The following is a 14778-nucleotide window of genomic DNA, read 5'->3' on the forward strand; positions in this document are numbered from 1 at the left end:
ATACATCGAGAGGGGAGACTGAGGAGCACAAATGCTCTACTCAACCGGGGGAGGGGGGAACGTAAATCATCTAGCACGAAGTTGAATGATAAACGCCAAAACATATTACAATTTTAGCAAGCGGATACCATCCAGAAACATTTTATAATCCTCCACAGAGTACAACCTAATATTGAATTTAACTTTGATCCACATAGCCACTCTGAATTTAATATTATCCACCACCTCCTCTGTGTTTACAGTCGCATTCTTAAAAATACACCCATTCCGCATCACCCAAATGAACCAGATTGTTGCATAAAAACACACTTCCCACATATGTTTTTCCAAGTTGCAATAGCTATTGTGGAACCACCAGTCCATGAGACCTGCGATCGAGGATGGGCATGCCCATATGGTGTGCCACCAATCCAAAATTTGAGACCAAACAAACCAAGAAAATTGGCAATGAAGAAATAGATGGTTGGGGGTTTCCATAAGCAGAGAGCAAAATGGGTACGAATGATCATTCAGGGCAATATTCCTACTAATTATAACTGAGCCCAAGTTGTATATGAATATGGTCATTTCCTTGCTGTTCAATGCCTGTTTGAGGCAGCCGATCAACCCCCAGCATGAGGCTGTCGGAGGCTGTCGCGTAATGCTCCACTTCATCAGTAAGGCCACAATTTGTATATCCCTTCCCTGACCACCCCACTAGAAGCAGCCTTGCTCGTGTGAATTACTGTAAGTCTTTTATCCAAAAAAAAATTGTACAAACGACAAAAGCGCCAAAAAAAGAAAATGCTGCTTCTCCAACGACTAAGTATAGAACCTCCTAAAACTAAGCCTTTCAATATCCAACTTCTTAGATCAACCACAAACTCCCAAAAAGAACTATTAAATGGGGACAGAGAGAGTAATCGCGTGTAGCTCAGAGCTCGCAATTTTTTTAATAATGGCCGGCCTTGCCAACAGCTTGACCGCCCCATACCTATAGTAGAAAGTAAGATACAAATACATTGGCGCGGTATCACATATGTGTAGATTATACAACTAGTGTAGAAAAAGCTCAATTGTTCTCTCTTTGGCTTTGGTTACTTTCCTAACATAGCTCAATTGTTCTCTCTTTGGCTTTGGTTACTTTCCTAACATTGGCATGGAAGGCACTGAACTTGTTCTGGTTAAGGCCTAAGCAGATAGAGAGGTGCTTGAGAGAGCAAGGTTTTAAAGGAAATTCGTACCGATTCTTGTATGGAGACACCAAAGAGTTCATCTCGGCGATTAAAGAAGCAAGATCCAAACCTTTAGAGGCTTGCAACGACGATGTCGTGCGGCGTGTCATGGCGTTCCACCGATATTTTGTCGATCTTCACGGTATGTGTGTCTATTGAATTAAAACAATAGCCCAAAGGATTGAGTTCACCTACGGTTGACTTTGTGTTTGGTTGGAACTTAATTAAGTTGTTATCAATTGGTTATTAGTCTTAAAGCTCTTGAAGCAAAATTGGGGCATTTGGCTCCTGACTTCTAAACAAGAACAAAATACCAAAAAATAAAAAATAAAATGAACTCACTCTTACAAAAAACCAAGGAAAAATCAACTAAAAAAATTGTTTAGGAAGTCGTATTCACATGTTTACAAAAAAAAAAAAAAAAAATTCACACGAACTTACAAATTTGTTGAAAAACCTGATTTTTAACAAGCTCCATTCTGACTTTTTTAGCTTCTTTTAATCAATCATTTGTTACTCCAAGTTCAGTTACATCAAAAACACCCCCAAAGTAGGCTTTTTAATTTTGTCGGCTTCTTGGTCGGTTAACCGGCGTAATTTGAAATGAGTTTAATTTATCTTCACACATGCTGTTTGTAAATGTTTTCAGGGATGAATTACTTCACTTGGTTGGGGCCAACACCAAGATTAAACATTATGGCTATGTTTGGTAACACTGCCATTTTTTTGTTTCTTGTTTTCTATTTGCTGAAATCAGTTTTTACTTTTTCTAAATAAAAGTGAAAGCGGAAAACTTGTTTGTGTCAACCTATTTTTAAAAAAATTAATTTCTGAAACCAGCTTTTACTTTTTCTAAACTGGTCTCTTGCAATTTCTCCGCTAGTTTCCCAACGACACAAGAGAGAGAGAGAGAGTCATCCTAGCCTTTGCAATCACATTAGAAATAAATTCTATACTCTGCCATGTAAAACCAGTACAGTCGAAAGCTCAAGGCAAGGAATCGACGGAAGCCGCTCAATGGCGATCTACAATCGACTCGATTTCGTGCGATGACTAACAAACATAAATCCTAGCTCGGACACCTTGTCCTAAAAGACTTGACCAAGCACATTTTGAAGTGGAACAAAATAACAATGGGTACCAGTGGCAATGAATAAAATTCTGGTGGGAACGCAAAACTGGAATCCCATTAGATTAGATGGGGATTTCCAATTTAAGTGAAGAAGACGACGTGCGTAGCTGTCTAGTGGGTTCGCTTTCTCCGGAGATAGAGAGAGAGAGGGAGAGGGAGAGGGAGAGAGAGCCTTTGAATTTTGATGGCCGCTTGAAAGATCTCCGAGGAGTCCGCTGGGTTAAGTGGAGTACGCGGAAGGTTTTGGGTCTTTTGGCACCCGATTTTTGTTTTTGAAAACAAGTGAAAGTTGAGTTTTGGCACTTCTTCTATTTTCAAAAATTTTGAAAACTATTCAATTTTTAAAAATGAAATTGGGCAACCAAACATACTTTCAGTTCAAAATTTTGAAAATTCTGAAAATGAAAACAGAAAACAGGAAATAAAATGGCTACCAAACATAGCCTATAGATCCCAAACTGGTAAAGGAGATCTTGTCTAACACTGAAGTCTTTCAAAAGCCAGCGATAACCAAATTACTACTGACAGGGATTCTGGCTTATGATGGTGAGAAATGGGCTAAGCATAGAAAGCTTGTTAACCCGGCTTTCCAAATAGAAAAGTTGAAGGTAACCTCGCATATTGACTTCTTTTAGATTTTGGGAATTGATACAGAAAGCAGGATAATACTAACAGGAAAGGCTGAGCCAAGGATAGCTTTTATGAAATTAATTGGATTACCATGCTAGTATAAGATGGGTACTGTTTCTCACACAGTCTTGGGTGTTTGTTATAGCTTATGGTACCAGCAATGTACTCAAGCTGTTGTGAGATGATAAGCAATTGGGAAGCATTGGTCTCGACAAAGGGGTCATGTGAGCTAGATGTATGGCCTTATCTTTCTAATTTGACAGCATATGTGATCTCTCGAACAGCATTTGGCAATAACTATGAAGAAGGAAAATTGATATTCCAACTCCTAAGAGAACAAAGTGATCTTGCAATGCAACGTTTGCAGTCAAGTTTCATTCCCGGATGGAGGTAAGTTTGAGTCGTCTATGTGTGTATATACATACATATAAGTGGATTGCATAACCTTCCAATTTTGGTCATTTTTACAAGTATTTAATTGTTCAAAACTTACTCATACATAGGTTTCTACCAACTAAGACAAACAGGAAGATGAGAAAAATACACAACGAACTGGGAGCCCTACTGCTCAATATCATCAACAAAAGATAGAGAACCATGAATGGAGAAGATGGAGATAGTGACTTATTATGCATACTACTTTTATCCAATATGATAGAAATTGATCAAGGAAAACTAGGAAACAAAAAGAGCATCAAACTTACAACTGAAGAGGTGATCGAGGAGTGCAAGCTGTTCTACCTAGCTGGGCAAGAAACCACTGCGGATTTGCTCGTTTGGACAATGGTTCTGTTGAGTAAGAATCAAAAATGGCAAACTTTAGCTAGAGAAGAGATTTTGGCAGTGTTTGGCAACAACAAACCTGATTTTGATAGGTTAAATCAGCTCAAAACTGTAAGTTTTTTCTACATAAACGAATTATGGAGTTATTCTTACTTGAAAACAATACCAAACATAAGTTTAAACAGAATAACCTTCACGATTTGTTTGACACACACACACACACATATATATTTTGTTGCTATATGCAGGTAACCATGATTCTACACGAAGTTACGAGGTTATACCCACCAGCTTCTGCTCTAAGTTGTTTCATACATAGAAAGACAAAGCTAGGAGGACTTGTTCTACCAGGTGGAGTGGAGATTTTTGTGCCGATTATGGAAATTCACCATGATCCTAACTGATGGGGAGAAGATTCAAAAGACTTCAAGCCGCAGAGGTTTTCTGAAGGAATTTCAAAGGCGACGAAGGTTCAAGGCACATTCCTTCCATTCGGTGGGGGTCCCAGAATATGCATTGGACAAAACTTCGCACTAGTGGAAGCAAAAATAGCTTTAGCGATGATTTTAAAATGCTTCTCTTTCCAGCTTTCTCCTTTCTATGCGCACGTCCCTTCGCTTACGTTAACAGTCCAACCCGAACACGGTGCTCATTTGATCTTGCAAAAGTTATTCTAGGATCTGAACATTCACAACGGCAAAGGGTATGCAAAGTTGATGACACATTTACCCCCTCTGATTCTAGCTGAATCAAAATTCTCCGCCCATCTAGTTTGGGTATCGTGTAATGAATAACCAAGTTAAGTTTCTCTTTTTGTATATGAAATATGGTCATTGTCTTGCTGTTTAATGCTTGTTTGAGGCAGCCTCTGTCAGCATAATGCTCCACAAAGACCTCAATATCTATGTTTCTTCTCTAAACACCCACTAGAAGGTACCTTGGTTGTTTGAATTAAGTTTTCCATCGGAAAAACAATAAACCTCAACAATTCTCAAAAGCGTAAAAGAAACAATGCTTCTTGTACAATGGCTAGGTGTGGAACCTCCTAGCACAAAGGCCTTCAATATCCACCTCCCTGGATCAACTGAATCCCCTCCTCAGCGAATTGGGGGATGGTGTTGTGTAGTGGTGTGCGCAGCACTCGGCTGCGCACCTCCGAGCCATCGGATCGTGTATCTGACGGCTCGAATCTCATCTCAGCAATGAACGGCTCTTGATTGTTAGTTGCCGAGATAAGATCCGATCCGACGGCTTGCAGTGCACCTCACTGCACTGCACCAACCCGAAGTCCCTCCTCAGCATATCTCCAAATCCTCTTTCCTATAGAGCCCAAAAAATTCGAGAAAGTCTTTAATACACACCCCTTTAAAGTGTGTACCATATGCACCTATTGTGTTGTTCATATTGTGCCACCTCATTAAAAAAAATTACTTATAGAACCGGTCATTCATAACATTTTATTTCGTATCGTAATTTTTATACTAAAAATTCATAACTTTTCATCAGTATGATTCGTAACTTTTTAGCAATAGATTCATAACATTTTGGGAATCATAACATTTTAGTGTTTTTCACTGAGGGTGCATATAATACACTCCCAAATAAATGGTGTGTATTGTAGCACTTCCCAATTCACATTGTCAAAAACTGCCAATGCCTAAACCTGCATCCTCATTGGACCGGCAGACCCATCACAACTCATAAGATGATACTTCTCCTCGCTCCAATCCTCTCCACAAGAATTTCCATTGGAGCTCCTCTAAAGTGATCTTGACCCACTTCGAATGGAATCCCAATTGGGTGTTGGTGCAGAATCTGGAATCTTCAGAACTCAAGATCAGTTACGTTATACTGTTGCCTTCCAAAAGCAGTATTTGTCCCCAACAAAATAGTGCACACCGAGTTACAGCAAATATATATGTTTCTAGGATAAACAGACAGACAAAATGCCGAGTCTAAACAAATCAATAGAACCAAGAAACTATCAATTCCGCTTCTGTAGAGTAACGAAATAACAATACATAAAGCAACCAATTAGGGAGGGAGAGGTTCTGGAATTTTGTGTATACCGAATGGCTTTAATTCGGGTCCTTTTTATAGACCCTGATGCATGGTCATGTCTCTAGATTGCACCCACTAATCCTTGACCTTTAGACTAGATTCTACGATGTGGATAGCACCTATTCGAACCAGTGCCATAACTACCCACACCCAAACGTTTCACCCGGACGGGTATGTGAATCGACACCATCGTGGACCATTGAATCGCGATCGATGACTGCAATCGCATCTCCTAACAGGTGCACCCTTTGGTTAATTAACCACAGGGCTTCTAGAAGTGTGTGACTCATTCGCCGCACGTACGCTATGCATGTTCCATGCCAGCAACACGTTACTGCCACATCACTGCTAAGTGTGAAGTGCGTCGACAATTAAAGCTTCACATTGTATAGCCACACAGACCACTACCATGCACTTGCGCGCAGGTGCTGGTGTGCGAACCGTGAGTGCACACTAGCTTCGCCGGTTATTGTTGGAGTCACTACAAGAAATTTGATTTTTGGAGACGAATGAAAATCATTACAGATTTCCCTCGGAAAATAAAATAGATTTTTGAAAACCTGTCTTTGCTAATGGTGTTGCGGAAATAAGGACCAAACCAAACACACATGAAACACACACAAACATATAATATACGTGGTTCTTCAAAATTGGGTACATCCACGGTCAATGGAAACAAATTCATATTTTGATATGGAGGCAAGCTTTACACGGAGTTCTCTCAACTCACTATACTCTCTCTATTCATATTCATATTCATATTCATATTCATATTCATATTCCTATTCATATTCTCACGGTAGGGGAGAACCCCAAAGGGGTTCCCATGTTTTTCCCTCCTCTCTTTTCTTTCTTTTTCCACTCTGGTCTCTCACTCAAGAGAGATACCCATTCAAACACCAGAGAGCTCAATTTATAGGCAAATATTGAGCTCTCTATTTACGAGCCATGCCAGAGAAGAAAATTCGCATAAGAATTCTTCTTCATTAATGGAGTCTTTATCTTCAAGGCTCCCAAAATCCACAAGTGGGGTTATGCTCAATCTTCTGCAACCCCATGTCAACAATGATGGCCACAGTGAATTTGAGCCAATCCATATATTGACTAAACATATCTCACGTTTTCAACAATCTCCACCTTGGCGAGAATTTACCTCTTCCAAATAGGTACAGATGTTCTTTTTCGAATTCACCAACCGAACAAATCATGTTATCTCCAAATGCAATCCATACAACAGAAAACCAGAACAAACAGAACTCTCCAAAAGCTCGAACCAATGAGAGTTAAGAGAGCCAAAACCGAGGAAGCAAAACGACGATCTCTCTTCAAACAGACGAAATAGAACAGAATTGCAGATAGATATCCATGTTCTTAAATGGAATTCAAGAAACGTAGGTTATTAGAATAATTCAAACAGAAGAGCCAGCTGAAGTCTCGAGCAAACTTCAGAACCAAATTCAGATAAGTCTCAACAACTCCAAATACCAGATTCCGATAACAAATTCAAAGTACCAACACAATGGCACTGAAACAAATGACACCTGAGACGCGTCACCATCTCCAAAGCTGTCACCAATTGCCGTAAGGCACAGGCATCAAACGATGCTTCAACAAGTTTCAACAGATTTGCAGCAAGTATCAGTCCAAAATGACTGACAACCAAGTTAGTCGACCAATGATCTATCTCCACCAACGCCAATGCCAAAATGCAACTGAATGCATCCAAATTTAGAGAAATAGACCCAAGTGCAGTGGAACACACATCGACTAACAAACCAGATTGATACATACCACCAAAAGAAGCAAAAGTAACATTTTCCAAGACAATCTTGGCTCCAGGTTGCCTCCCCCAAGCATCATGCTGAAGTTGCTTCCCAAAACAATTCAAATGCATGTGCTCCAATTCGGTAGTATCCAGACAGAACAGAGCTCTTCATACAGAATACAGAAATACGGGTCGCCGGATGCAAACAGAAGAGCCAGGTTTCTAAAGTTCCAAGCTAACTCCCAGAAACAAATTCCAACCGAGTAACTCTTGCTATCAACCATTGGAAAGTTCAAGGACAGAATTGTGGGGACACACCTCCTTAAAAACCATTCTCCTTCAACCCTTGGGTTGTTTGGACAGAATTTCCAATGTTGCAAGATTACCACATTCCAAATAGGTTCCGATAGCAGACAGAATAATAGATGCCACCTAAGACCACCATAGTCTCGAATGGCAATGATGAAATTGAACAAGTCCAGTCCATACCGAACATAGACGGCTCCACCATGAATTACAAACGGACTCCACCTATCGCCAAGTCCCATAGATGTGATCAGCATCTACAAGCACCAATTGCGCTTTATTATTACACCATATTAGATAGGAGAATCCCAGAGTACCACTCCGCAAAACGGCTAACAGATGATGAATATCGACAAACAGATTCAAAATCTTCGTCTTCAGAAAACCGCAAACAAACGGTTTAACACAAATTTGCTATTGAACAAACAATCCATGATTGAGTAACCATGGCACAGAATCGACGACAACACACAGAACGCCAAACACTCTAAGAGGTCGAACCGATGCCTTGCTCACACCAAGACATATCTTGCTCATACCAAGACTTCCAAAATACCTCCACCGAGCTTCACAACGGCGTCAAACAGGTTCCCTTCCAAAACCGCAGCTAACAGAGGATGCACCATCCTTGAAACAAGAGAATCAACCAATCAATCATTTACAAAGTCAAATCTCGGGAAACGGAGTGCGAGGTTGGATTCGAAACGTCAAGATAGTCAAAATCGACTATTCACGGGCGAAAAATGGAGTACGAATGGATCCGGAATCACGAAAACAAATTTCTGGAATATTCCTTCCACCAAGGGAATATTCTACTGACTTTGCACGCTGAGTCAGTCCATCAGCTAACGTGGCGCTTACGTGGCTTCTCAAACGGGTCTGGACAGGTGACGTGGTGGGTGACTGGGCAGGTGACGTGGCGGATGACAGAGCACCATGTGGCACTGACGGGGCGACGACATGTCGCTGACGGGGTGCTGACTAGATGATGTCATCGTCTTCTTCAAATAACCACGTACGGACTGAAAAAACTGGGTTTTAACCCAAAACTCCAATTTTGACCAACAGATACGGATCACCCCAACGTCAAATAGAGGCATATTATACCTTTCCGGAATCGTCTCGACGAGACGAACAAGATGGACAGATCAGATTGCCTTTCCAAGTAGTTTAAAAAAAAACACAGATTCAGATAGAGACGAATAAACAAGTGGCGTTTCGGCGGATATGGTTTCCCTAGGCTTTGATACCATTTGTTGCGGAAATAAGGACCAAACCAAACACACACGAAACACACACAAACACATAATATACGTTTTTTCCCAAAATCGGGTGCATCCACGGACAACGGAAACAAATTCATATTCTGATATGCAGACAAGCTTTACAAGAAGTTCTCTCAACTCACTATACTCTCTCAATTCATATTCATATTCCTATTCATATTCTCACGGTGGGGGAGAACCCAAAAGGGGTTCCCATGTTTTTCGGACTCAGATCCTCTCCGATTGTCTCTCTCTCAACATCTTCCGGATGTTTTCACCACAAGTTGACAGCACATTAATGAAGGAAATGGAGGGCTCATATTAGACCCAACTTGAAGGCTCCTATTCTTTAAGAAGCACGACGCCGTTTCGAAAAAAGCCACTAACGGCTCCTGTGAAAACGCTGTCTCCCTCAGTTTCCACTCATCTTCTCTAATTCTGCCTTTCATACAATCTCTCTCTCTCTCTCTCTCTCTCTCTCTCTCTCCATTATCTATTTCTAGGGTTAATTGATGGAGATTAATGGTTCTGCAGTCGATGGAGGGTTCCAAAATTGAATTGTTCGCTGATGAACTACGATTGGGATCAAATAAGTAGTGAATCACTGAATTGAGAGTTGTGAGGGTTTTTCTTGCTGAATTCAGGGGGTCCACATAGCGGAAGGAAAGCTTTATGTTGAGTTTTAGACGAGAATTCACGAGTCTGGGCCATTGTTTTTGGTTGGGAACAACGCCATTGTTTTTGGTTGAGAATAGCGAGAATGGAGTACTATTGATTGGTTTCGAGGAGATTATTACTGGGTCTGGGGTTTCGAGTTTGAAGAATTTTTTCAAAACACACAAAGATATATTCTTGAGTTTTATTCATTTTTTGAATTAGCCCGATTAGGATTTTGTTTTGACCTTTTCATTCCATCTGCAAAAAAGAGAAAAAGAAAAAGGAAGTTAGTTGTTGTATTTTTTATGTTTTTTTTGTTGTATTTTTGGTGCATTTCGTGCTTCACGATGGAAATTAAGAGAACTGTATTTGGAACAAAAAATTTCAATGAACTTAATTTCTTCTTCCTGATTTATTGAATCAATTATTTTATTTCTTTTGCCATGGAAATGGAATCTAATGTAAGTCGTACACATTAATTCTTACTTTCCTGCATTTTCTCGTGTATTCTTAGCAACGATTTTGTTGTGTGGAATTGTGGGTTTGTCTTGAGTTGACCAGAGATGTTGAGAGAGAGAGAGTGTGTGTGTGTGTGAGTGTGTATATATGAAAGGCGGATGAATGGAAGTGAGGGAGATGGAGCTGTTAATAGATTTTTTCGAAACGACGTCGTGCTTCTTAAAGAATAGGAGCCTTCAAGTTGGGGCTACTCTGAGCCCTCCATTTCCTTCATTAATGCGCTGTCAACTTGTGATGAAAACATCCGAAAGATGTTGAGAGAGAGACATTCGGAGAGGATCTGAGTCCATGTTTTTCTCTCCTCTCTTTTCTTTCTTTTTCCACTCTGGTCTCTCACTCAAGAGAGATACCCATTCAAACACCAGAGAGCTCAATTTATAGGCAAATATTGAGCTCTCAGTTTACGAGCCATGCCAGAGAAGAAAATTCGCATAAGAATTCTTCTTCATTAATGGAGTCCGTGTTACGGCCTAACATTTTTATTTATTTAATTAATTATATAACCATTTATTATATGTGTGTTATGGTTGGGTTCCCATATAATTATTTTGCAAGCGCTATGGGTATTTTTGTAACGATTGAAATATTTGGAGTATGTGATTGATTTTGGATAAATAGCGGTACTGGAAGGTAATTCTATAAATTGGTATTAGATGGATAGGAGTAAATATAAGAAAACCTATTTTGCCATTTATACACGTAAACTCTAATTAACTAATCAGGTAAAATTTAATTTAGGGTGCAACGTTGTTAGTGGGTGGTTTATAAGAGTTGTATTTAAACAGATATTCATAAGGTTAATTGGTTAGGGTTACATTTAAGAGATCGTTGAGAAGGAAAGAGCAGCGCAGTCAAAGATTTCGAGGTCGTCCTCGTACTTGTCTTCGATCGTGGTAAGTTTTGAATTGATCTTATTGTTTCACTACTCAGTGTTCGGTTCAGTTGTAAGTTAATTGGGTGGAAATTATTTATGTTGATTTGGTGGGTGCCGGCTTGAGAGAGAGAGAGAGAGAGCATGTGCCGCGTATGGCTGAGGTGGTGATTGGTGCAAGTGCGTGTGTGCTGTGCTGTGAATTGGAGTGGTGAATACACATATTTTTGCTTATAGTATATAGAATCTAGTTTGTATATAGTATATATTAATGTGGTGAGGACAGGTGGTTTGTGCGTGGGAAACACCAAGTGATGTGGTGTGTGTGCACTTTGATTCGGAGTTTGGAGTTTGGATTTTGTCGTTATGGTGGCTCGGGATTTTTTAGTGTAGGTTCTGTTCTACGTAGGTAGTCTTTATGGTTATGGAGAAGTTATACTCCGTACTTGTTTTATAGTCAGTGATTGTATCTTATTATTTTGTTCAAGTTAGCATCATTTTGTGTCGTTCGATTGCCTGAGCTTTGTATACTCCGTACTTGTTTTATAGTCAGTGATTGTATCTTATTATTTTGTTCAAGTTAGCATCATTTTGTGTCGTTCGATTGCCTTAGCTTTGGACCCAGGTGACTAGTTAAGTATGTTACGTACTTTCGGAAGTTCTCTGTGTCCCTTAAAATTATTTCTTTCGAAAATTTATATAAATGATATTCGGAAACTCAAAACTGTTTATAAGTTGTTTTATAGATTGGTATGCGATGAATTTTCGGAGACCAGTTGTAATTATTCGTTTTGATGAGAACTTAGTGGATATTAATGGGAACATTTATTTTGGAAGTCCAGGAAAATTATTCCTCTTCGTATTGGTGACCCTGGCCATTGGGGAAGAGACCGTGTTAGGCTGGTGACCTTAATGCTCAACGGTTTTCTTTAACCGGATCGTCTTAGGAAAAAGTACCACGGACTGCCAACCCTGGTGACTCTAAGTTCAATATTGGATCCAATTTTGATAAGATTTATTTTGGCCATGGTACTGTTTGATTATGGTTCCCCATTGTTGATGGAGTTAATGTTCTGATTACCACTAAAAACGTTTATTGGTTAAATGCTTCATTGATTAATTTATTACTTTGCTGGACATCTCGTATGTCAAATTATGTTTAATGGTAAATTATTTCCATCCCCGCTTTCAACTTTATTTAATATACATATTTGTTACTCACTGAACTCGTCAGCTGACAGATTTATTCCAACTTCTTTTTCAGGCAAGTTGGAGAGTTAGGCAAGAACTCTGGCGGCGTCTCGAGGATTCCTTTTATTGACCTCCTTAGGGTGTTTCATCTTAGTTATTTTAATAATCGCTTCCGCATTGAAAACAATTGTCAGATAACAAATTCTTTTTATTGTTGGACCACTTGATATTGTTTGGTTTATGGGATGGTTATACCTCATGTTTATGATTGAGACACATTTGGCTTTGGATTTGATTAATAACAAAAAGCGATCATTTGATTTTCGGTTACTTTGATTTATTTAGGCTGTGTGTTTCATGAGTTAGTCTCATGGTTCACGACCGGTCACGTCTTATTTTTGGGGTATGACAATCTTTATCTTCAAGGCTCCCAAAATTCACAAGTGGGGCTACCATGCTCAATCTTCTGCATCCCCAAGTCAACAATGATGGCCACCGTAAATTTGGGTCAATCCATATCTTGACTAAACATATCCCACGTTTTCAACGAAAGGCACCTAATTTCGTGTAGCTCAAAGCTCCCAATTTTTTAACGATGGGCATTGCCAACTAGTGCATGTGCAACTGCTACCCAAAGGTCCTGAAGAATAACAAAACTTGCAGACATTTCTCAATAATTAGTCAAATAATTCATGACAGTTATGTGATTAACTTACACTCAAATTCGCAACTAATCACAAATATCAAATAATATCGTAATTTTTGTGACAAATGAGCCGAAAACACACAAAACAAATCGAACCATAATAATATTTGATAGCACATCCTCATTCATTTACAACTACACCCAAAAAAATGCATAATACAAACCAAAAAAAATACGCAACATTTCTAACAATAGAGAAACTTATTCACGGTCCCGCCGTGAATAAGTTCTTTACAGCAGCAACCAATCGCAACCGTGCAAAAGTGTTCTGGACGAACCGGATGTTAGTGAAACTTTACTCTTCCCGGGAAAAGTTTCATTAACATCCGAACTGTCCAAAACACTTTTGGACGGTCGCGATTGGCTCCGTAAGCAACTACTCACGGCTCCGCCGTCAAAAAGATTTTCTCCTCTAACAAAGCCTCCACCTGCATGATTGTTACTGGCCTTGTCAACAGTTGGATCCGTCCAATACCCTATACTACAGTGTAATTTATGAATATGTTGGCGCGAAATCATCGATTACGTATTAGTGTGAAGTACTCCCTCCATCCGTTCCTTTTTAAGTGTCCCACTCCGTTGACTCTAATTTATGGGAAGTGCTACAATACACACCCCTTATTTGGGTGTGTATCATATGCACCCTTATTAAAATACACTAAAATGTTATGAATTCCAAAATGTTACGAATCTATTGTTAAAAAGTTACGAATCATATTGTTGAAAAGTTACGAATTTTTAGTATAAAAGTTACGATACGAAATAAAATGTTATGAATGACCAGTCCTACAAGTAATTTTTTATGAGGTGGCACAATATGAACCACACAATAAGTGCATATGGTACACACCTTAAAGGGGCGTGTATTGAAGACTTTCCCCTAATTTATTAACAAAACATCATCATTATACCTTTCACATGAACTTTTACCTCCACTTTCTCTACTTACCTTCTATGGAGACATCATCATTACATTTTTACTCACTAATTTTTCAAAATAGAATCTACCTTTAGGGCAAAATGAAAAATATATCAATTTTTAACTACTAACTTTACAAAATGGATACTTATTAAGGGACAATCTAAAATAGAATACTAGACTTTAAAAAAAAGACAGAGGGAGTATAATATATAAATTTTAGGAAAAATTTCAAAATAGTCCCCAAAATTCAATTAGACTCTCAACCTTTTAAAAACTTCAATTTTACTCCCAACGTTATATTCCGTTAATCAAAACACCCCCTTCTGTCCGAATGACTAACGGATTTCGTTAAAGGCTCCGTTAAATATCGTCTCGATCAAATTTTGATAATCCAAGCCGCTCAATGTGTTCAAAACGTGATTTTAAGGGTATCCTCTAAAATTAAGCAAAAAAATGACCGCGAACGGCACGTTCTGAACACATTGAGAGGCTCAAATCATCGAAATTTGATCGGAAAATGGGAGGTGCAAACCGAAACAAAATCCGAACTTCTAGACTTGAACAAAATCCTTATCGATCCGCACCTTCCCTTTCCCAATCGAATGTCGATGATCCGAGCCGCTCAATATAATTAAAACGTGATTTTAAGAGTATCCGCGAGAAATCAGCAAAAAAAATGATCGGAAAGGGCTTGATTTGAACAGTTTTTTATTGAACTATTCAATAAAAAACTATTCAGATGAGAAGCCTTTTCTG

At 39.1% G+C, this 14778-nt stretch overlaps 1 protein-coding gene and 1 pseudogene across 1 annotated transcript; both read left to right on the plus strand.

Annotated features, from left to right (window-relative positions):
* The first annotated feature begins 614 nt into the window (after window positions 1-614).
* On the plus strand, window positions 615-2271 carry LOC131328703 (cytochrome P450 CYP72A219-like). Its single transcript, XM_058361612.1, has 4 exons — window positions 615-637; window positions 1094-1356; window positions 1864-1923; window positions 2189-2271. The coding sequence occupies exons 1-4, from the start codon at window positions 615-617 to the stop codon at window positions 2269-2271; spliced, it is 429 nt and encodes a 142-aa protein (XP_058217595.1).
* A 141-nt stretch (window positions 2272-2412) lies between these two features.
* On the plus strand, window positions 2413-4566 carry LOC131328704 (cytochrome P450 72A397-like; annotated as a pseudogene).
* The last annotated feature ends 10212 nt before the right edge of the window (window positions 4567-14778 follow it).

The sequence above is a fragment of the Rhododendron vialii genome, chromosome 6a (genome assembly GCF_030253575.1).
Source record: "Rhododendron vialii isolate Sample 1 chromosome 6a, ASM3025357v1".
Classification (NCBI taxonomy): Eukaryota; Viridiplantae; Streptophyta; class Magnoliopsida; order Ericales; family Ericaceae; genus Rhododendron; species Rhododendron vialii.

Coding starts and splice junctions, on each gene's coding strand:
- LOC131328703 (XM_058361612.1), top strand. CDS start 615: ATGAGGCTGTCGGAGGCTGTCGC. Junction 638..1,093: donor AGGCTGTCGGAGGCTGTCGC/GTAATGCTCCAC, acceptor TTCCTAACATAG/CTCAATTGTTCTCTCTTTGG. Junction 1,924..2,188: donor AAACATTATGGCTATGTTTG/GTAACACTGCCA, acceptor ATGTAAAACCAG/TACAGTCGAAAGCTCAAGGC.